This window comes from Mobula birostris, chromosome 7 (assembly GCF_030028105.1).
Source record: "Mobula birostris isolate sMobBir1 chromosome 7, sMobBir1.hap1, whole genome shotgun sequence".
NCBI classification, from domain to species: Eukaryota; Metazoa; Chordata; class Chondrichthyes; order Myliobatiformes; family Myliobatidae; genus Mobula; species Mobula birostris.
This window is the reverse complement of record NC_092376.1, coordinates 71,464,217-71,488,302: the sequence shown is the minus strand read 5'-3', so window position 1 is coordinate 71,488,302 and position 24,086 is coordinate 71,464,217. Positions and strand designations below refer to the sequence as shown.

The 24,086-nt window shown below is 41.7% G+C and overlaps 1 protein-coding gene across 3 annotated transcripts in view; it reads left to right on the top strand.

Annotated features, from left to right (window-relative positions):
* slc36a4 (solute carrier family 36 member 4) overlaps positions 1 to 24,086 on the top strand; it is a 270,519-nt gene that overhangs the window by 44,891 nt on the left and 201,542 nt on the right. For all 3 annotated transcript variants that reach the window (XM_072263375.1, XM_072263376.1, XM_072263378.1), the window contains exon 9: positions 6,490 to 6,659. In XM_072263375.1, coding sequence (XP_072119476.1) covers positions 6,490 to 6,659 — 170 coding nt within the window. The remainder of the gene's footprint in view (positions 1 to 6,489; positions 6,660 to 24,086) is intronic.

Genomic DNA, 24,086 nt, shown 5'->3' with positions numbered 1-24,086 from the left:
AAATCAAATCTTGATGTGGAATTATTTGGATCTTGCAGAGGCTTATTACACACAGAAATAAAAGACAATTTTAAGTTATAAAATTGTTGAAGTTTGTGTTTCAGTAGCCATTTTCCAGGTGGTTGCTTTGTTCATGAGTATTGGCTTTGCATGTCTTTGTGTGTGTGTATATATATATATATAAAAAAAAATCAGATATGCTGAATGTGCGACTAAGATGACTAGTCCTGTGTTGAAATGGATGGGAGCAGTCAGGCTATGAAGGGGTTTAAAAATCATAATGAGGTGCTTTCACTAGTGGCAATACCATGCCAAAAAGTTGATAGGTGATCAGGATTTGATGCAAGTTGTGATGTGAACAGCAGAATGGTTATACAATTGTCTTGTGTGCCTGGAAACATGGAAGAGTGTTAAAAAAAATGGCTCAAGTACCTGCAAAGTTACTGTCAGATACCTATAGGCTATTGGAGATATTTAGGCAGATTTATGTTGTACCCGTTGTCTGTCGAAGGCAAGGTAAACCTGTTCCACAAATCCACTCTTCCCTGTGAAGTGAAGAATGACTTAAAAAGGCAAATTAAATCTGCTTCTTTGAGTGATTACCAGCCTCTAATTTTCTTTGACCCTTCTAGTTGAAATAACCTTAATGTAAACACTTCCTCAATCCGTCTGTTATTTAATTAAAAAGTTAAGTTGTCTGGCTTGTGCTCCCGGTGTGCCTCTTGTATATCAGTGAGACCCGACATAGATTGGGAGACCGCTTCGCCGAGCATCTACCCTCTGACTGCCAGAACAAGTGGGATCTCCCAGTGGCCACCCATTTTAATTCCACTTCTCATTCCCATTCCAATATGCCCATCCATGACCTGCTCCACTGTCAGGATAAGGCCACACTTAGGTTGGAGGACCAACATCTTTTATTCTACTTAGGTAGTCTCTAATCTGATGGCATGAACATTGATTTCTCAAGCTTCCAGTAATGCCTCCATCCCTTCCGCTTCACTATTTCCCATCCCCTTGTCCCTCTCTCGTGTTATCTCCTTTCCCTCCGATTGCCTCCCTCTGGTGCTCCTCCCACTCCCCCCTTTTGACTGTCTTCCATGGATTTCTGTCTCTTTCACCAATCAACTTCCTAGCTCTTTGTTTCATCCCTTCCCCTCCAAGTTTCACCTATCACCTGGTGTTCCTCTCTCCCTCTCCCCCCCCCACCTTTCAAATCTGCTCCTCAGCTCTTTTCCTCCAGTCCTGCTGAAGGGTGTTGGTCCGAAACGTCAAGTTCCCAGCTTGCTGATTGACTTCTCAACACACCCAGGGGTAGGCATGTTCACTGCATCTACTGGTTTTGCATTGGTCTTTCTAATTTGCTTTGTAAGTTGCTCTGTAAAGCCACTGCAATGTGCCATGGCGGGTACGTTGCCAATTATCATGAGGTACTTTTGCGAGTCCAGTTTGCTGGACTGTTCTGTTCTGCTCTGCTGTGGTGAAATCCAAACCATTCTTTAATTTTATGGGTTCAGCACTTCTGAATGCATCTGCCATCGAGCTTCAGTGTTGTTTTAAGTATTTGCATCACGTAATCTGTGGTTTCATTGCTGGATGCAAAAGGATTTCATTGGAAGAACCTCTGTGTTCCCAAGTCAATTTAAACACCAGGCCGTTGTCTCCCACACCATCACCAACTTTACTGACTGGGGATCTCCTATCTACTGCCAGCAACCTCGTAGTTTCTGCACCTCCTGTTTCTACCTCCTACCCAAAATCTACAAACCTGCTTGTCCAGGTAGACCCATTGTTTCAGCTTGTTCCTGCCCTACTGACCTCATATCTGCATACCTTGACTCTGTTTTATCCCCCCAGTTCAGTCCCTTCCCACCTACATCTGTGACACCTCACACGCTCTTGATCTTTTCAAGGATTTCAGGTTCCCTGGCCCCCATCATATTTTTACTATGAATGTCCAGTCACTATGCACCTCTATCCCCCACTAGGAAGGCCTCAAAGCTCTCTGTGTCTTTCCGGACACCAGACCCAACCAGTTCCCCTCCACCACCATTCTCCTCTGCCTAGCAGAACTTGTCCTCACTCTAAATAATTTATCCTTTGGGTCCCTTCAAGCGAAAAGGGTAGCCATGGGCACTCGCATGGTTCCCAGCTATGCCTGCCTTTTTGTTGGCTACATGGAACAGCCTATGTTCCAAGCCTAGACTGGTGACCATTCCACACTTTTCCTATGCTACATCGCTGACTGCGTTGGTGCTGCTTCCTGCACCTGTGCTGAACTTGTTGATTTCATCCACTTTGCCTCCAGCTTCCACTTGGCCCTCAAATTCACTTGGTCCATTTCCGACACTTCCCTTCCCTGTCTCGATCTCGCTGTCTCTCCGGAGACAGCCTATCCACGGATGTCTATTATAAACCCACGGACTCTCACAGCTATCTGGACTATACCTTAACCTACCCTGCTAATTGTAAAATGCCATCCCCTTCTCTCAATTCCTCTGTGTGCACCACATCTGCTCTCAGGATGAGGCTTTTCATTTTATAATGAAGGAGATGTCCTCCTTTTTCAAAGAAACGGGTGTTCCTCTACCACTGATGCTGCCCTAAACCACGTTTCTTCCATTTCACGCACGTCTGCTTTTACCCCCATTCTCCCGCCACGCTACCAGGGATAGGGTTCATCTTGACCTCACCTACCACCCCACCAGCCTCTGCATCCAGCACATAATTCTTGGAAACTTCCGCCATCTCCAACTGGATCCCACCACCCATCAAATCTTTCCCTCTTCTCCCCCCACTTTCTGCTTTCCATAGGAATTGCTCCCTACGTGACTCCGTTGTCCATTCATCCCTCCCCACTGATCTCCCTCCTGGCACTTATCCTTGCAAGCAGAACAAGTGCTTCTGCCCCTACACCTTCTCCCTCACTACTATTCAGCCCGAAACAGTCCTTCCAGACGAGGCGGCACTTCACCTGTGAGTCTGCTGGGGTCATGTACTGTGTTCAGTGCTCCTGGTGTGGCCTCCTGTAAATCGGCGAGACCTGACGTAGGTTGGGAGACCGCTTTGCCGAGCATCTACACTCCATCTGCCAGACAAGCGGGATCTCGTAGTGGCCATCCATTTTAATTCGGCTTCCCATTCCTATTCCAATATAGAAACATAGAAAATAGGTGCAGGAGTAGGCCATTCGGCCCTTCGAGCCTGCACCGCCATTTATTATGATCATGGCTGATCATCCAACTCAGAACACCGCCCCAGCCTTCCCTCCATACCCCCTGACCCCCGTAGCCACAAGGGCCATATCTAACTCCCTCTTAAATATAGCCAATGAACTGGCCTCAACTGTTTCCTGTGGCAGAGAATTCCACAGATTCACCACTCTCAGTGTGAAGAAGTTTTTCCTAATCTCGGTCCTAAAAGGCTTCCCCTCTATCCTCAAACTGTGACCCCTTGTTCTGGACTTCCCCAACATCGGGAACAATCTTCCTACATCTAGCCTGTCCAATCCCTTAAGGATCTTATACGTCTCAATCAGATCCCCCCTCAATCTTCTAAATTCCAACGAGTACAAGCCCAGTTCATCCATTCTTTCTTCATATGAAAGTCCTGCCATCCCAGGAATCAATCTGGTGAACCTTCTCTGTACTCCCTCTTTGGCAAGGATGTCTTTTCTCAGATTAGGGGGCCAAAACTGCACACAATACTCCAGGTGCGGTCTCACCAAGGCCTTGTACAACTGCAGTAGTACCTCCCTGCTCCTGTACTCGAATCCTCTCGCTATAAATGCCAGCATACCATTCGCCTTTTTCACCGCCTGCTGTACCTGCATGCCCACTTTCAATGACTGGTGTATAATGACACCCAGGTGTCGTTGCACCTCCCCTTTTCCTAATCAGCCACCATTCAGATAATAATCTGTTTTCCTATTTTTGCCACCAAAGTGGATAACTTCACATTTATCCACATTAAATTGCATCTGCCATGAATTTGCCCACTCACCCAACCTATCCAAGTCACCCTGCATCCTCTTAGCATCCTCCTCACAGCTAACACTGCCACCCAGCTTCGTGTCATCTGCAAACTTGGGGATGCTGCATTTAATTCCCTCATCCAAGTCATTAATATATATCGTAAACAACTGGGGTCCCAGCACTGAGCCTTGCGGTACCCCACTAGTCACCGCCTGCCATTCTGAAAAGGTCCCGTTTATTCCCACTCTTTGCTTCCTGTCTGCTAACCAACTCTCCACCCACACCAATACCTTACCCCCAATACCGTGTGCTTTAAGTTTGCACACTAATCTCCTGTGTGGGACCTTGTCAAAAGCCTTCTGAAAATCCAAATATACCACATCCACAGGTTCTCCCCTATCCACTCTACTAGTTACATCCTCAAAAAATTCTGTGAGATTCGTCAGACATGATTTTCCTTTCACAAATTCATGCTGACTTTGTCCGATCATTTCACCACTTTCCAAATGTGCTGTTATCACATCCTTGATAACTGACTCCAGCAGTTTCCCCACCACCGACGTTAGGCTAACCGGTCTATAATTCCCCGGTTTCTCTCTCCCTCCTTTTTTAAAAAGGGGAGTTACATTAGCCACCCTCCAATCCTCAGGAACTAGTCCAGAATCTAACGAGTTTTGAAAAATTATCACTAATGCATCCACTATTTCTTGGGCTACTTCCTTAAGCACCCTGGGATGCAGACCATCTGGCCCTGGGGATTTATCTGCCTTCAATCCCTTCAATTTACCTAACACCACTTCCCTACTAACATGTATTTCGCTCAGTTCCTCCATCTCACCGGACCCTCTGTCCCCTACTATTTCTGGAAGATTATTTATGTCCTCCTTAGTGAAGACAGAACCAAAGTAATTATTCAATTGGTCTGCCATGTCCTTGCTCCCCATAATCAACTCACCTGTTTCTGCCTGCAGGGGACCTACATTTGTCTTTACCAGTCTTTTCCTTTTTACATACCTATAAAAGCTTTTACAGTCCGTTTTTATGTTGCCTGCCAGTTTTCTCTCATAATCTTTTTTCCCTTTCCTAATTAAGCCCTTTGTCCTCCTCTGCTGAACTCTGAATTTCTCCCAGTCCTCAGGTGAGCCATTTTCTCTGGCTAATTTGTATGCTGCTTCTTTGGAATTGATACTATCCCTAATTTCTCTTGTCAGCCACGGGTGCACTACCTTCCTTGATTTATTCTTTTGCCAAACTGGGATGAACATTTGTTGCAGTTCATCCATGCAACCTTTAAATGCTTGCCACTGCGTATCCACCGTCAATCCTTTAAGTGTCATTTGCCAGTCTATCTTAGCTAATTCACGTCTCATACCTTCAAAGTTACCCCTCTTTAAGTTCAGAACCTTTGTTTCTGAATTAACTATGTCACTCTCCATCTTAATGAAGAATTCCACCATATTATGGTCACTCTTACCCAAGGGGCCTCTCACGACAAGATTGCTAATTAACCCTTCCTCATTGCTCAAAACCCAGTCTAGAATAGCCTGCTCTTTTTTTCCCTCTTTTCCGTTATCATAGGTTTGCTTGCTTCCCAAATATTCACACATTCCCCATTTCAATAAGCATTCCATGTACTAAATTTTTTTTAAAAGAACATGGGTGTAGTTTATTACATCATCTGTGCTAATTTCTGTATTAAAAAAATCTTGCTTTAACTTCCTTCTCTGACCAGACATTTTTTCTTCCCTTTTACTCTTCTGAAGGCTGTATCCAGAAGTACCAAAACCAGTTGAAAAGAGTTCAGTCTGTTGAGATTCTGTGCAAAAATCAGAACAGTTGGACCAATGAAACATTGCTTTTCTAATAGGGCTCTTGTATTCTAACAGCAAAAAAAAACGGTTATTTTTAAAAGTTTGAAAAACTTGACATTATACCATATTTTTCATTTTTTGCAAACTTTTAACTTCATAGAATGGAGACATTTAACTCTGTTGGAATAGATGTGAGGGAGATCATTTACACACAGCTATTCTTTCTTCACCCCCCCACCCCCACTCCCCTCCTGCACCCCCCCCATCACTCAACGCAAGACTCTGAATGCTCAGTGCTGCGTCATTAACTGTTCTTTCCAGATGGAATCTTCTGAAAAATCACGAAGCTTTGAAGTTTCTTGAATTCAAAATGTATGCTACAAAACACATTATAGAAAGGGAATGTCATGTGGTTTGAGCATGTGTAGTAGGTTGTCCGAAGTAAAGATTCAAAGAGAAATCGATCCTGAGTGGAATGGGGAATTCTTGTGGCAAGTCGTAGAGAGCTCAGTCATGCCTACTGTGCAGAAGTAGTTGGCAAACTACTGGAAACAGTACTGGAAAAATGCTGAAAATAACCTGTTCTTTTCATAAATTGCTTCTGTATTCACAATATGCTTGCTAAATTTTACTCATTTTGTTATTAATTCATTTTTGTTGACAAAAATTATTCGTAAATAGCTTTTACTATTTTTTATGAATAGGTTCTTCCTTTAGAAAATAAAATGAAGCAAAGAAAACAATTTCCACAAGCATTAAACATTGGTATGGGCATCGTCACAGCTTTGTACGTTTCGCTCGCAACCCTTGGATACCTGCACTTTGGTGATAGTATCCAGGGCAGTATTACATTAAACCTTCCACAAGACATATGGTAAGTGTATTTTAACAATCAATATTCAAAATAATTATCTTTGAATTGGTTTGTATGTACACATTTTTAGAATAATTTAAAGATTCCTGTTTATTTTGCATGATAGTTTTAAATAAAGTAGCAAAATCACAACTATCATATTAAAATTGCCATAATTCTATCTGCAAGAACGATGATATTTGTCACATTTCTGTGCTCTCGATCTGCAGTGATATTAATGTTGGATGGCATTTTTGGAACACAGTTTACAAATGAGATTGTGTATAACCATAATTTGTTACAGAATAAAACTGCCCAGTTCTAAACACAAACTTGTGCCTTCACTCTCCTTGGCCAGCTCTGTCGTCACTTTGCCATCCACTAAGAGGTTGCATGTTCTTGTCATATTTAATCAGTTTTGCCTTGGCCAAGTATCCCTGTTTTCCTATTCTATGGCTTTAAAACCTCTTTAAATGTTTTCTTTTGACTGTGCCGTTTTTTCTGTCTCCTATTCATAATTGGTTAGTTTCTTTCCCATTTTATATCAAATGGCCTTTCGGACATTGTATAGAAACACAGTGACACAAATGGAGGTGCTTTGCTGCTTGCTATCTCTTAATGCCATACTTTTCTCTGTACTTAATCAAGGCTGTTTTATGGAAAGTCAAATGAATTCCCATGCCAAAGATCCCAGAGAAAGAGTAAAATTCCTGGATTTCCACGCAACAGCCACAAAGCAATGGCTTGGATGACACAGTTCACTTTTCTCATCTCAAGTTGTGTTTTGATATTCAGTTTTGGTTTCTCAAATACAGATAATGTTCGATAGCTGCATAGTGGTGGCCTGAGTTTCTTTGAAATGTCACAGTGAAAAGTAGGAAACTGTATAAATTGGAACATTTCAACTAAGTGAGAAAACAATTAGTTCCTCTTCAATAGGCAGCTACCTATGCAAATTTTGCAGGGTCAGTTAAGACGTTTTGCCCACAACGCTCACTAAAATACTTCACTCTGGAAGACACCAGCAGGATGGTGGAAGTTCCAGGTGTCGGGGGTCATGAAGTGTGTGGTTACCATAACTAGGGTGAAGGTTCTTGGGAAACCGAAAGGTCTGAAGGTAGATAAGTCACCTGGACCCGATGATGTACAGCCCAGGGTTCTGAAGGAGGAGGCTGAAGAGATTATGGAGGCATTAGAAAATGATCTTTCAAGAATCACTATGTTCTGGAATAGTTCTGGAAGACTGGAAAATTGCAAATGTCACTTCACTCTTCAAGAAGGGAGAGAGGCAGAAGAAAGGAAACTATAGGCCAGTTAGTCTGACCTCAGTGATTGGGAAGATGTTGGACTCAATTGTTAAGGGTGAGGTCGTCTCAGGGTTCTTGGAGGCACATGATAAATATGCTGTAGTCAACATGGTTTCCTCAAGGGAAAATCTTTCCTAACAAACTGCTGAGGCTTTATAAGGCACTGGTGAGGCCTCGCCTTGAGTATTGTGAGCAATTTTGGATCCCTTATCTTAGAAAAGATGTGCTGGCATTGGAGAGGGTCCAGAGGAGGTTAACGAGGATGATTCCAGGAATGAAAGAGTTATCATACGAGGAGCATTTGATGGCTCTGGGCCTGAACTCATTAGAATTCAGTAGGATGAGGGGGGGGATCTCATTGTCTAGGCCTTTCAACATTCAAAAGGTTTCAGAGTAGATGTGGAAAGGGTGTTTCCCATGGTGGGACAGTCTAGGACAAGAAGGCACAGCCTCAGGATAGACGGCACCCTTTCAAACAGATGCGCAGAAATTTCTTTAGCTAACGGGTGATGAATTTGTGGAATTTGTTGCCACATGCAGCTGTGGAGGCCAGGTTGTTCGGGGTATTTAAGGCAGAAATTGATAGGTTCTTGATTGGATATGGCATCAAAGGTTACAGGGAGAAGGCTGGGAAGTGGGGTTGCGGAGGAGATGGGAAAAGAAGGATCAGCCATGATTGAATGGTGGAGCAGATTCGATGGGCCAGATGGTCTAATTCTGCTCCTATGTTTTATGGTCTTGTGGTCTAAATCTGTTGTAATTCTTTGAAGAAATAACAAGCAGGCTTATCACAGGGAAATTGGTTGATGTTGTGTACTTGGATTTCAGTAGCCCTTTGACAAGGTGCTACATATGAGGCTGCTTAACAATCTAAGAGTCCTTGGTATTATAGGAAAGATTCTAGTATGTATAAGACATTGGCTAATAGGTATGAGGCAAAGAGTGGGAATAAAGGGAGCCTTTTCTGGTTGGCTGCCAGTGACTAGTGACATTCCACAAGGATCTGTGTTGGGACTGCTTTATATGTTATATGTCACTGATTTGGACGACGGAATTGATGGCTTTGTTGCAAAGTTTGCAGATAATATGAAGATAGGTGGAGGGTCAGGTAGTTTTGAGGAAGTAGGAAGGCTGTGGAAGGACTTAGACAGATGAGGAGAATGGGCAAAGAAATGGCAGATGGAGTACATTGTCGGGAAGGGTATGGTCATGCACTTCGGTAGAAGAATTGAAAGGGTTGACTATTTTCTAAATGGAGAGAAAATATGAAAAACTGAGGTACTTAAACTGGGAGTCCTTGTGCAGGATTCCCTAAAGGTTAATTTGCAGGTTGTGTCTGTGGTGAGGAAGGCAAATGGTATTTGTTTGCATTCATTTCAAGAGGACGAGAGTATAAAAGTAAGAATGTGATGTTGAGACTTTATAAAGCACTGGTGAGGCCTCATGGAGTATTGTGAGCAGCTTTGGGCCCCCTATTAATCTACAGTATGGTTAGAGGAAGGGAGGTGGCATGCTGTCTTGTGAACATTTGGTGTAATCCTGGTGACCATTCTGTGAAAGAACATCAAACTATTGCTGTAAGTTTGCGCCTGTTTTACCTGCTATGTGAGTTCAGCCACACCACATTGCTCATTATCTACATTCTGCTGCCCCGATGCTGCATGTGACATCATACACACTACCTTCGCGAGACTCTGGACTCAACTCCCCAATGCATTCATTGCAGTATCGGGAGTCTTCAATGATGTTTCTCTCTTGACGGTTTTACCTACACTTGATCAGTTTGTCACGTGTCATACAGAGAAAATACAACATTGGATCTCTTGTGTGTAAATGTTATAGATGCACACAGCTCCACAGCTCTTCTTCCCACCCCCCCACCCTCCCCCACTTGGAAGATCAGATCACAACCTGGTTTACCTCATGCCCTTGTACAAGCCCAAAGTACAACAACAGCTAGGAGCTAGCTGCCATCAAGATAGTAAAGAAATGGCCTCCAGAGGCCATCAAGGCTTTGAAGGGCTGCTTTTGAAGTTACTGCCTAGAATGTGCTTTGTGAACCATATGGGGAGGGCATTAATAGATTTGCTGCTTGCATCACTTCTGTGGTACCATCAAGGACTGTTCGCTGCTTCCCTAACAGCAAACCATGGGTCACCAGTGATCTAAACGCTCTTCTTGTCCACAAAAAGAGAGCCTTCAGATCAGGAGACAAGAATTGAAACGTGCAGGTGGAGCTGAAAGAGAAGATCAAGGTGGCTAAAGAGGAATACAGGAGAGAGCTGGAGAACAAGCTTAGGCAGAGTAGCACAGGGGAGGTGTGGAGAAGCATGAAGAACATCACTGGCTTCAGTCAGCCTTGCTATAGAGCCTCTGAATGCAGCTGTGATTGGGCTAATGAGTTAAATCAGTTCTTCAATAGGGTTGACACTTGCCCTGCTTTTCACACCCCCTTCAACAAACCAGTCCAGGTGCCGAGGTACCCAATGTTTCCAAAGCACCAATGCCTCCCCTTGTGCAACTGTGTGGAGTTCTCCAGTGCATTTTCAATCTGAGATTCAGCCTGGAAAGGGTCCTGACTGTGTGGAAAACATCATGTGTGCTCCCAGTATCCAAGAAGGGCCAAACCAAAAATGCTTGAATGACTATAGTCCAGAGGCCCTGACCTCACATCATGAAGACCCTAGAGAGGCTGGTCCTGTCTCCTCCAGCCCCTTGTCAAATCAACCCTCAGTTTCCAGCAGTTTGCCTATTAGGAGCACATTGGAGTTGATGATGCTGTCATCTACCTGCTGAACAGAGACTACTCCCATTTGAATAAGCAGGGCAGCACTGTGAGGATCATATTTTTTGATTTCTTAAGTGCCTTCAATACCTTACAGCACTCAGTGTTGGGGGAAAATCTCCATTCAATGAAGGTTGGCACTTCCATTGGGTCCTGGATAATGGACTACCTGACTGGCAGACCAGTTTGTGTGGCTTCAGAGCTGTGTATTGGACACAACCTTAAGTAGAACTGGAACTCCACAGGGGACTGTATTGGCTCCCTCTTGTTTACCCTGTATACCTCGGACTTTAGATACAACACTGAGTCATGTCTTCTGCAGAAATTCTCTGATGACCCAACAATAGTTGGGTGTATAAAGGGAGGACTAGAGAATGAATGCAGGACCCTGGTGGAGGACTTGGTCAAATGATGTAAGCTGAGTCATCTGTAGCTCAACAGCAGTAAGACAAAGGAGATGGTGATGGACTTTAGGAAGACTAAGCTTGCAGTGCTCCCTGTTACTATTTGTGGTGAGGACCTACAAATACCTGGGGGTGCATCTGAATGACAGACTTGAGTGGAGCACAAACGCAGAGGCTGTGTACAAGAAGGGCCAGTCACCTCTGCTTCCTGAGGAGACTGAGGTGTGGAGTACGCAGGGCTCTTGCTCACGTTTTACCAGTCTGTTGTCGCCAGTACAGTCTTCTATGTGGTGGTGTGCTGGGGCAATGGCATCAGCACGAGCAATACCAGCAGGCTCAGTAAACTGATTAGAAAGGCTGGCTCTGTTATAGAAGTCAAACTGGACACACTGGAGGCTGTGGTAGAACAAAGGACGCTATGGAAAATCCTGGCATGTCTGGACAATGTTTCTCACCCTCTACATACCACCTTGGCTGAACAGAGGAGCACTTTTAGTCTTGGACTAAAACAACTGCGCTACTCCAAAGAGCACTATATGAGGTCATTTTTGTCCTTGGCAGTTAGGCTCCATAATGAGTCAACCTATAGCTGGGGAAGTAATGACCACCTCCTGTTAGATTATTTGAGGTAACTTATTTTTTTATTCAATCCTGTCAAAGGGTTTCAGCCTGAAATGTCGACTGTACTTTTTTCCATAGATGCTGCCTGGACTACTGAGTTCCTTGGGCATTTTATGTGTGTGTGTGTGTGTGTGTGTGTGTTGTTTGGATTTCCAGCATTTGCAGATTTTCTTGTTTTTTTTTAATTCATTCTTTCTGCTCTTGTGTTTGTATATCTGTACACTTGTAATGCTACTGTGACACAAATATCTTTTGGGATTAATGAAATATCTATCTATCTCTATCTAATCTTGGTAAGTATGTGCTGAAACTGGAGAGGGTTCAAAGGAGGTTCATGAAAATGATTCCAGAATTGAATGCCTTATCATATGAAGAGCTTTTGATGGCTCTGGACCTGTATTCACTAGAATTCAGAATAATGAGGAGTGACCACATTGAAACCCATCAAATGGTGAAAGGCCTGGATAGAGTGGATGTGGAAAGGATGTTTCCTCTGGTGGGAGAGTCTAAGACCAGAGGAAACAACCTCAGAATAGAGAGACATTTAGAATGGAGATGAAGAAGAATTTCTTTAGCCAGAGAGTGGTAAATCTGGAATTCTTTGCCACAGGCAGCTGTGGAGGCCAAGTCTTTATGTATATTTAAGGCAGAGGTTGATAGATTCCTGATTGATCAGGGCATGAAATGATATGGGGAGAAGGCAGGAAATTGGGGCTGAGGGGAAAATTGACTCAGTCATGGTGAAATGCCAGAGTAGACTTGATGGGCTAAATGGCTACTTGTGCTCCTATATCTTATGGTCTTGTGGTCTAAAAGATGCTTTTCAGAAAAGAAATAAAATGCAATGCTGTGACAACTGTATTTACAGTTGCTTATCAATATAATGACTGATCTGATCTTGGCCTCAGTTCCTCATGCTGTCCATTGTTGTCTGTTTCCTCTAACTTTCATTTTTTTTTCCAACTATTCTTTCATTGCCTCTATCAGCAATTTATTTGTCAGGTTGAATATAGTCGGTTAATAACTCTGATTCCCAGGATCTATGCCCCTCAGAAATTCCTCCTTGTTTGTTTTAAATCTGAGAACCCCATTTCTGAAGCAGGGCCTTATAGTTCTAGATTTCCTTATGAGGGGAACCAGTCTCTCCTCGTAAGATTACAGAATGCTTACAGTATAGTAGGAGTCTCTTGATTTATCAAATCTGTGTTGGATTTGTTTTAAGAGCAGTTCATCCTGTTGCATGTAGCTCTCCAAATACTTTAATTTTAGAAGGCTATTACAGTTCTTTTGAATGCTACAATGGAACCTGACTCTGATTACTCCTGGCACTCAATGTGTGTTTCCCACATTTTTCTTTTGGTTCTTAAAACCATCTTCATACTGGTCTTGCTAACATTTCTGCGAATGGGTGCAGTTTCTCTGTTTATTCTGTCTTTGCCTGCATGATTTAAAATGCCTTTCAGATCCTCTTGCAACTACCTCAGTTCAAAGGAAAAGAAGCCAAGATTCTCCAGGCTGTCCTCTGTTACTGTGCTGTATCTAAATAAATTACGTAGAGAATACTTAAAATCCCTCATTTGTGGAATTGTTCTGATAAATGTGTTTTGGTACTCTAGCTAAAGTTTCACATTTTAAAGTGTGTTGTCCAGAAGTGGGCACTAACACAATATTCCATTTGTGGGTGGACTGGTGTTTTATAAAGCTTATCATGCTTTATTTGCTCATCTGCCCTGACTTAGTAAAGTACAGGACCTCAATTATCTTTTTTTCTTAACTTTTGTAATCTACCTTGACATTTTCACCGGACAAGGTACTAATATGCCTAGATCTTTGCTATTGTGCTAATATTGTTTATAAGTTGTGCCTTCTACTTAATATTGTCACTTCTCATTTTGACCAAAATGCAACACTTACATTTCTCTATTATATTTTATACCTTCTATCCACCCGTCCCAGACCCTCCCCACTGGTAAATCTGAATGATTAATATACTTTCAAATCCTTGCACTTCAATGACATTCATTCTATTGGTAATTGTTGCCTCCTACAGTGCAAGTTTGAATCTGTTCCTCCTTTTGTCCCATTATTCCAGAAGCTTGTTCTTTCTCACATATCAAGTCGTCTGTGATTTTTCTCCATTAGGGTGACACTGCAGCAGAACAGTTAGCATAAAGCCGGTACAGTGCCAATTCCACCATTGTCAGTAAGGAGTTCGTACATTCTCCCTATGACTGTGTGGGTTTCCTTCAGGTGCTGTGGTTTCCTCCATTACAAAGTTGTATGAGTCAGTAGTTTAATTGATTATATGTGTAATTGAGGAGCATGGGCTTGTTGGGCTAGAAGGTCTGTTACTGTGCTGTATCTGAATAAATACAATAAAAAAAATCCCACACTAATTCGAAATTTACAGCTGCCAATTAACCCAGTATTGCCAGCATTCCAGGTCAGTTTCAAGCCTGGTTTCTAGGACTGTGCGGAAGCAGCACCAACGAGTATACTATGGACTGAATGGCTTCTTGTGTCTTCATAAGAGAATATTAATCATTGACTTGGTAAATTTGCAGATGATTAAGCAAAGTGTCCTACAAGGAGGAAAATAATAGACCTCCTAGAGATGGAGGAGGATAGGACAGATAAATGCAGATGAAATTCAATGCTGAAAAAAAAATTGACTGTTAAACTTTATTAGAAGGAATCATGATTAAACTAATACTGACCCATAAGGACATTCATGATGCATTTCCTTTCAGTCTGACAACAATTTTTCACTGTTAATGCTTCCTGCTACATAATCAGTTTGCTGTTCTTTTCATTAAAATCCCATTTATTTGATGGGATTCAATCTTGACAGCAAGCTTATCATCTGACGTTTATGGAAGATCATTTCAACTGTATTTTCCTCATTGATCCTCTGATATTTCATCAATGCCTTCATGTTAGCAGGAAGTGATTTGGTTTTTCCTGTTTCTGGTTTCTGGAACACTTTCTCCCATTGAAGTTAAACTGGCTGTTGTATAATTGCACCCATATTTTGAACAAAGAATTTGAATTTATTTAAAATCTTACATCCATCCTACAATGTGAGCGAGTAAAAATCTTTGCGTTATGACTCTGCAACGTACAGACTTGAATTTATAAGTCTAATGGCTTTTTTTAATATAATTTTTATTTTCAAAGTGAATACATGAGAAGATAATAGCTACCCTCCCCCCTCCCCTTAACCCTTCCCCCCGATATATACCCCTACCTAAAAAGAAAAGAAAGAAGAAAAAAAAAGAAGAACCGCCTGGATATTGAAAGGTTTCCACATGCTCCATGGGATTCAAAATAAATTTAGTATATTTATTTGTTACTTTCCCCAAGGGACCAAGATCTTTATCATCGGAGCAACTAAATATGCCATCTTATCTTTTGTAGATAAGGGCGCCAAATATTCAAAAATGTTCCGTATTTATCTCTTAAATTATAAGGAATTTTTTCGAGTGGAATAGAACTAGCCATTTCATTGTTCCAACGATTCATACTTAAATACGAATCAGATTTCCAAGTAACTGCTATAGCTTTCTTAGCTACTGCCAGTGCAATTTTTATGAATTCTTTCTGATATTTATCCAATTTAAGTTTTGGTTTTATCCCTTCCATATCACCTAATAGAAATAATACAAGGTTATGTGGAAATTGAGTTCCAGTAATTTGTTCCAATAAGACTCTTAAATTTATCCAAAAAGGTTGAATTTTAGAACAAGACCAAGTAGAATGTAAGAAAGTACCAATTTCTTGATTACACTGAAAACGTTTATCAGATAAATTTGAATTTAATCTATTTATTTTTTGTGGTGTAATATATAATTGGTGTAAAAAATTATATTGTACTAATCTCAGTCGAATATTTATTGTATTTGTCATACTGTCAAGACACAGTCTTGACCAATTTGTTTCATCAATATTAATAATCAGATCCGTTTCCCATTTTTGTTTTGACTTATGGATAAGTCTAATGGCTTGTAGAAAGAAGCTGTCCTGTAGCCTGTTGGTCCTGGTTTTAATACTGCGTCACCGTTTGCCAGATGGAAGCAGCTGAAACACTTTATGGTTGGGATGACTGGTGCCCCCAGTGATCTTCCAGGCCTTCTTTACGCATCTGCTGCTGTTGATGTCCCCAGTGGAGGGAAGTTCACGGAATGTTTCAGTTGTCAGGCGCCACACATTGACTCTTTTAGATATGTGGAGCACTTCAGCCAGTGCCTTTGCAGCTTCTTCTTTTCCGTAAGAACAGAATTAGGCCATTTGGTCCGAAGATTCTTATTTGCCATTCAATCTTGACTGATTTTTTTTTTTCTCATCCCCATTCTCCTGCCTTCTCCCTGTAACCCTTAAACCACTTACCAATCAAGAACCTGTCAGTTATCTTCCTTAAATGCACCTAATGACTTGGCCGCCACAGCTGTCCGTGGCAACAAATTCTATAGATTCACCACCGTCTGGCTGAAGAAATTCCTGGACTTTCTTGCTATTGAAAACATGCTCTCCATGTCCATCTGTTCCAGGACTTATGATACTTGGTAGGTCCTGCAATAACAGGACAGGATCCTTGTTAATTCACAGAAATCTGTTCCGAGTAACCAACAGACTTGGCAAAGGATCCAATGAGCAACTTTGAAAAACTTTCTTTATCACTATCGCTTGATTAACTTCAGGAAAAGTTCTTCTCCCTCTGTTCCTTTGGATTCACTGTCTCTGCTGGCAATAACTAAGGCTTTTGGAAGAAGAAAGAACGAATGAGAAGCAGTTATTCCCGAAGTCAGGCGTGTTGGGATGTTGCAGATGTTCCCTGTCTTATCACCTGCATATGAATCAAATTCAAAATTACCAGAATGACATGTTCAAGCAGTTAAGAAGATTGGTTAAGAACTGCTGCAAGCCCTGGTGAACCTCAATAATAAATTGTCATTGAAACAGCATGAGTGAGCGAATGAATTCCCGGTAATGACAATTGCACAGCTATAACTTCTGAACTGGAAGCACCTCATAAGTGTAGCAGTATGGCTCTGCCAGCATTTGAACACGAGTGGCAATTAGCAAAGATTATTTGGATTCAGTCCCCATCACTAAAATGATATCTGGTCATTTACCACATTTGAAGTCAAAGCACAGCCAATCATAAAGCCCAGGCCTTTGGGAATATTTAAAGTGCAGGTTGATACGTTCTTAGTTTGTCAGGGCATTAAAGGTTACAGGGAGAAGGCAGGAGAATGGAGTTGAAAGAAAAATAAATCAGCTGTGATGGAATGGCAGAGCGGACTTGATGGGCCGAATGGCTTAATTCTGTTCCAGTGTCTTGTGGTCTTAAATCTCACACTCATCATCTTAAACCAAATTATGTACATGCCCATAGCATCCTATCTGGATTGAACATTTATCTACTTTCAGTGCCTACTAACTTTTCCTAGTACCTCCTTTTTATCATTTGTGGCTCATCTAGAATCACAACTACAGTTTCTTTTGAAATTCCAGCAGAGTGTTTTTCCTCAGCAACACTGATCTGTTACCACTGTCATGTGCTCTGCCTTCATGATTAGATTTTCTTTTGATCTCTCATCAGCCCCCGTTCTGCCAAGAGAATATTTTTGGATCTCTTTTCTTTATGCTAATACTCTCCCATCTGTCATTTTTCTTCTGAACTTTTTGTAATCAGCTGGGATTGCTTATCTTCACAACTGGAATATGTTAATATACATTTTTTTGCTGTTCACTTTAATTTCTATCTTTTTGGTCATCAATAGAGCTTTGGCTCTAATTTCCCTAACCTTCTCCCTTTTGGGAATGTAGTTGGACTAGCTGAAACATTTTCATCTGAAAAACTTTCCATTGTAGTTATTCTTTGTGGATGTGGCAGGCATGAGTGCTTTTGAAGGTGGAGATGAGTTGATCCTTGGTGTGGTGACTCAAAACATTTCTGAGCCAAGTGTAGGGGAAATCTTTAAATGTTACTTTGTGCTCCCTGCCCTTGTTCTCCTTAGCTTGTGAGTGTGAGCACAGTGCATTTTATCGGTGAAATATGCACAGCTGTATGGTGGTAGAGGAATAGAATGTATGGGGAATAAGACTGGCTGCCAGTTGAGTGGGCTGCTTTGTTCTAGCTGCTGGATTTAGTGAGTGTTGTTTGATTTAGACCATGGGTTCCCAATCGACCCTGTGGTAAGGCTTCATGGCATAAAAAATGGTTGGGAACCTCTGATCTAGACTCATTCAGGCAAGTGTAGATTGTGTCCTCACACTCCTCAGATATGCATTATAGATGGTAAATAGGCTTTGGATAATGAGTAATGCACTATAATGTACCAAGAATCTGATCTCTTGAAACCCCAATAACTGTGCCAGTTGCGTTTCTGGTCAATGGTGGCAAATTCCAGAATACTGATTACGGATAGTGATGATACTGTTGAATATTTAATGTAAGTTATTAGATGTTCTTTCTTGAGGATCAGCATCCCTAGTACTTGTGTGATGTCAGAGTTGTTTGCTACCTGTCAATCCATAACCTGGATGTTACCCCAGATCAAGTTTGCAAGGTACATGGTTTACATTTTTTCTTTTGAGATTTGCAAATGGAATCAAACACAATCACCAGAAAGTATCCTCATTTACCATGGCAAAAGGCAGTAATTAAAGTAGCAAAGCATTTTCATCTTGGGCACTGTATTCAATAACTCATTCAGTAAATTCCTAGTGCTAAGTTGACTGATCCCAAAAACCAAAACCTCTCATCTACAAGCCATGACTCCTATCTCGAGAGGTTTCCTCTGTCTATTAACTTCATTATTCTTTCTGCTTCTTAGTACCAAATTCTTTCACATTGTATGTTGATTACAAAGACAGTCAAGTTGTGTCTGGGGTTCATTTCTTTGCTCCCTGTTTGGACCAAGTTCAAGTTTGTTATCATTCAACCATACAGTTAAACCAAACCTCGTTCCTCTGAGGCCAAGGTGCAAAAAAATAGTACATACAGCATGGAATGTTGTCCTGGAGCAATGTTTCTATAAGAATAAGAACTTAGCACTACTGTTCGCACTGTCAGGTTGCAGACAAAGGCAAACCAGTTTGTTTTTCAGGGAGTGAACATTAGAGAGCAGTAGTTATTGGAGAGGCAACCTTCAGGGGTTGATCTGTAACCTAGCACGGATTCCAGTGCACTTGCCGTGCTTCTGCTTTCTCCCACATTGATTCCGGTATATCCTCCCCTGGGTGGCTGTAACAGACGACTCCACGGTATGGGAGCCTGGTCTATGAATAACTTGAGGCTGTGCAGCTGTTCTGTTGTCAGTTTTGCTAATGAACGTTAATGAACTGGACTTGCAATATTTTGTATTATTAATGTCTAACAGAGACCTTGTGATCATAAGAAAAATGTGTAAGACAAATACTCGCACCATTTGTTGGACTCGGAAAGGCAGCTGTGCCTAAGTGCACTGCCATATTAATGGGTGACCAAAGTTTGAAATGAGCAGTGATCCTGGCAAAAATGTAACTTACTGGGGTCTATATGCCACTTGATAGCTCTATGGATGACAACTTTCAGGAACTTTGTAGTTGTGACTGAAGTAATTTGGTAGTTTTTTGTAAGATTGGATTTGTCCTGTTATATGAATAGGAGTTATGTAGGTAATTTTCCATATTGCCAGTAGATGCCAGTGTTACTGTATTCTTAACAGAAGTTATTTCTGGAGCACAAGATTCACTATCTGTATGTTTATAGTTTCAAAAAGTTCAAAGTAAATTTATTTTCAAAGTACGTATGTCGTCATCTATAACCCTGAGTTTTTCTTGTAGGCATTCACAGTAAATAAAAAGAAATGAAAAAGAGAATAAAAAATATGTTGACAGAATTTAGTTCAAAGCTTAAGAACACTTGCTAGACAGAGCTCAACAGTAAAGATATAACAAATGCAATAAACACTTTCGCTGCACCTATATTAATGTATTCTTTTGGTAAAATATCTTGGCCCGAAAGCGATCTTGAAAATTTACAAAGAAAAATAAGAACTGAAATGACAAATTTCAGAATACATTATGTACATTCGAATGCGCTTAGATTAACACTGCCTAGGACAGAAGGGGGAAGAGGAATAACAGAGATTAAAAATCTGTATAACAATCAGATAAAACTTCTAAGGATATACTTTCATCAATCAATGAAAACAGGCATCAGCACTCCACGCAAGCATATGCAATTCTGATGAGAAGGATACACCACTAAAATTAAATGAGAGCGCAATGCAGTAAAATGAAGACATTATCACTATTGAAGAAAAAGTTAATTGATGGAAGAGCATGAGCCCCCATGGAAGTCATCCCCATGATCTGAGCAGTCCAGATGTCGATAAGGAAGCGTCGAACGCATGGCTCAGAGTAGGAGACTTCTTCACAGAAACAGAAGGGTTCCTTGTGGCAATACAGGACTAGATGGTTAACACAAAAAATTCTCAAAAATACATACTAAAAGACCAACAAATTCAAAATGATAAATGCAGAAAATGCCATGGAAAAACCAGAAACAATCCAATACATTACAGGATCCTGCAGCAGTTTAACTTTATCTGCTTGCTTACATAGGCACAATCAAGTGGCAAACATCATTCATCAAAGCCTTGCTTTAAAATCGCCCAGATGTAATAGTGGCCAAAGGACCTGGGGTAATGGACGAATTGAAGGAAATTTATATTAGGCAGGAAATGGTGTTGGATAGGCTGTTGGGTCTGAAGGCTGATAAGTCCCTGGGATCTGATGGTCTGTATCCCAGGGTACTTAAGGAGGTGGCTTTAGAAATCGTGAATGCATTGGTAATCATTTTCCAATGTTCTATAGATTCAGGATCAGTTCCTGTGGATTGGAGGGTGGCTAATGTTGTCCCTCTCTTCAAGAAGGGTGGAAGAGAGAAAACAGGGAATTATAGACCGGGTAGCCTGACGTCAGTGGTGGGAACGATGCTGGAGTCAATTATAAAGGATGAAATTGTGGCACATCTGGATAGTAGTAACAGGATTGGTCCGAGTCAGCATGGATTTACGAAGGGGAAATCATGCTTGACTAATCTTCTGGAACTTTTTGAGGATGTAACTATAAAAATGGACAAGGGAGAGCTAGTGGATGTAGTGTACCTGGACTTTCAGAAAGCCTTTGATAAAGTCCTATATAGGAGATTAGTGGGCAAAATTAGGGCACATGGTATTGGGGGCAGAGTACTGACATGGATTGAAAATTGGCTGGCTGACAGAAAACAAAGAGTAGTGATTAACGGGTCCCTTTTGGAATGGCAGGTGGTGACCAGTGGGGTACTGCAGGGTTCAGTACTGGGACCACAGCTGTTTACAATATATATTAATGATTTAGATGAGGGGATTAAAAGTAACATTAAAAATTTGCCGATAACACAAATCTGGGTGGCAGTGTGAAATGTGAGGAGGATGTTATGAGAATGCAGGGTGACTTGGACAGGCTGGGTGAGTGGGCAGATGCAGTTTAATGTGGATAAATGTGAGTTTATCCACCTTGGTGGTAAGAACAGGAAGGCAGATTATTATCTAATTGGAGTCAAGTTAGGAAAAGGGGAAGCACAACGAGATCTAGGTGTTCTTGTACCTAAGTCACTGAAAGCAAGCATGCAAGTACAGCTGGCAGTGAAGAAAGCTAATGGCATGCTGGCCTTCATAACAAGGGGAATTGAGTATAAGAGCAAAGAGGTCCTTCTGCAGCTGTACAGGGCCCTGGTGAGACCACACCTGGAGTACTGTGTGCAGTTTTGGTCTCCAAATTTGAGGAAGGACATTCTTGCTATTGAGGGAGTGCAGCGTAGGTTCACAAGGTTAATTCCCGGGATTGCGGGACTGTCATATGTTGAAAGATTGGAGCGACTGGGCTTGTTTACTCTGGAATTTAGAAGGCTGAGAGGGGATCTTATTGAAACATATAAGATTATTAAGGGATCGGACACGTTGGAGGCAGGAAGCATGTTCCTGCTGATGGGTGAGTCCAGAACCAGAGGCCACGGTTTAACAATTAGGGGTAAGCCATTTAGAACAGAGTTGAGGAAAAACTTTTTCACCCAGAGAGTGGTGGATATATGGAATGCTCTGCCCCAGAAGGCTAAGTCTCTGGATGCTTTCAAGAAAGAGATGGATAGAGCTCTTAAAGATAGTGGAATCAAAGGTTGTGGGGCTAAGGCAGGAACTGGATACTGATTGTGGATGATCAGCCATGATCACAGTGAATGGCGGTGCTGGCTCGAAGGGCCGAATGGCCTACTCCTGCACCTATCGTCTATTAAAATACAAACTCATAACAGGAAGCATACCTTACTATGTAAGCTTCAAGGTTCATCCAGTTTTATTCAGAATACCATAAATTATATTATGACCGTTATTACAGATAGCCCAATCCAAAATAACCATCTGGATATAATATTACAGGATAAGCAAGCAAGAACAATTTACTTGATAGATATTGCCATTCCAAGCGTACACAACTTACAGATTCAATAAGTGAAAACACCAGAAATGTGCTGAATTAAGAGGAAATTAAAAGAGGAAATTGAAAGGCTTTGGAATATGAACAGGGTTTATTTTGTCCTGATAGTAGTATCTACAACTGGTATCATCCACAAGGCACTGCACAATCACATTAAACAATTAGGGCTACACAGTAATATCTATGTAAATCTTCAGAAATCCACAATACTAAACACCACTAGAACTGTCTGAAGGTTCCTAGCAATTGACAAATGAGTGTGCTTGGCTATGCCCATACCTCAGGTTTTACCAGCTTGAGCTGAGAAAAAATAAATTATAATAAGTAAGCAATAAATATAGAGAACATGAGATGAGTCCTTGAAAGTGAGTCCGTAGGTTGTGAGAACAGTTTAATGATGGGGTGAGTGAAGTTATTCAAGAGCCTAATGTAAGAATTGTTCCTGAACCTGGTATTGTGGGTCCTGGGTCCTGGGACTCCTATTGCTCCTTCCTGATGGCAGTAGTAAGAAGAGAGTATGGCATGGATGGTGTAACGTGGAAAGAGATTTGCGGATCCAGTGACTGGAACAGAAGACGTGGATTGCGAGTGAGCACGTTAGATATTTATTTATAAATGAACTGTGAAGCACTAAACTGCGCATCTAGCTAAACAAGTGCACATCTAATCTACCCTAAGCTACACAAAACTACAATACTAAGCATTCAGTAACCCTTTTAATTCAATGGGTACTCCATTAAATCTCCCCAAGTTATAAAACTACAAAGCTAAGCATGCTACAAATGAGAACTAAGTAAACTATCTACGTCTGCAATGCTCTTTCCCAGTGGTTCTCCAGTGCTGGTAGTGACTTCAGTCTGAAGCAGCCCCTGGAGACAAAGGAAAGAGAACAAGTTTCTTGCATGTGCTATTCTTACACCCCTGAGGTGTCTGGAGCCAGAAACAGGTGCTGTGATGTGCAAGGCAACCAGTAGAAAAGATCTGCTGTATCCATCAAATAGGCTAACCAGTGACTGCCACAATAGAAGCAGCTTTCGACCAGCAAGTAAGCCAACCACTCACATGACATGGGGTTCCTTGATGCTGCTTTCTTGCGACAGCATTCCTCTTCGACTTTGCGGGAGCACACTCACCCACAACTGTGTTTTTTTTTATAAAGTCTCTGCCAACTGTGGCGTATTTGTTCTGATCGTCTGAGTCCTTGAACATGGCCCGGTCCACTGACTCGAAGCAATCTCGTAGTTGCTCTTCTGCCTCCTGCAACTAGCTCTTTGTTGTCCTTATCTCTGGTGACTTGCTCTTTAGCCTCTGCCTGTATGCAGGTAGGAGGAGGACAGCCAGGTGGTCAGGTTTCCCGAATGTGATCTGGGGGTAGCATGATAGGCACTGCTGATTGTACCTAGTCAAGTGTGTTGGGACCCCTTGAACTGCAGGTGACATGTTGATGATAACTGGACAGAATTTTCTTCAAAGAAGCCTGATTCAAGTCCCCAGCAATGATTTGAAAGGTGTTGGGGTAGACTGTTTCTGTGTTTGATTGCTGCACTCAATGCCTAAAGTGCTTGCTTGACATTGGCCTTTGGTGGTATGTGAACTGCGATTAGGATCCAAGAGAAGAACTCTCCTGTTAAGTAAAATGGGCAGTGCTTAATCATTAGGTGTTCCAGATCCTTAGAGTTGTTATAGCCAGGAGTGGTAGTGGGGACAAGCTCCCACTATCTATTAACTGCTTCCAATGGCGTGCGCCTCAAATAGCCTCTGATAACTAAGTCCAGCTCCTGGCCTTCACGTGTGGCTTAGCTACTAA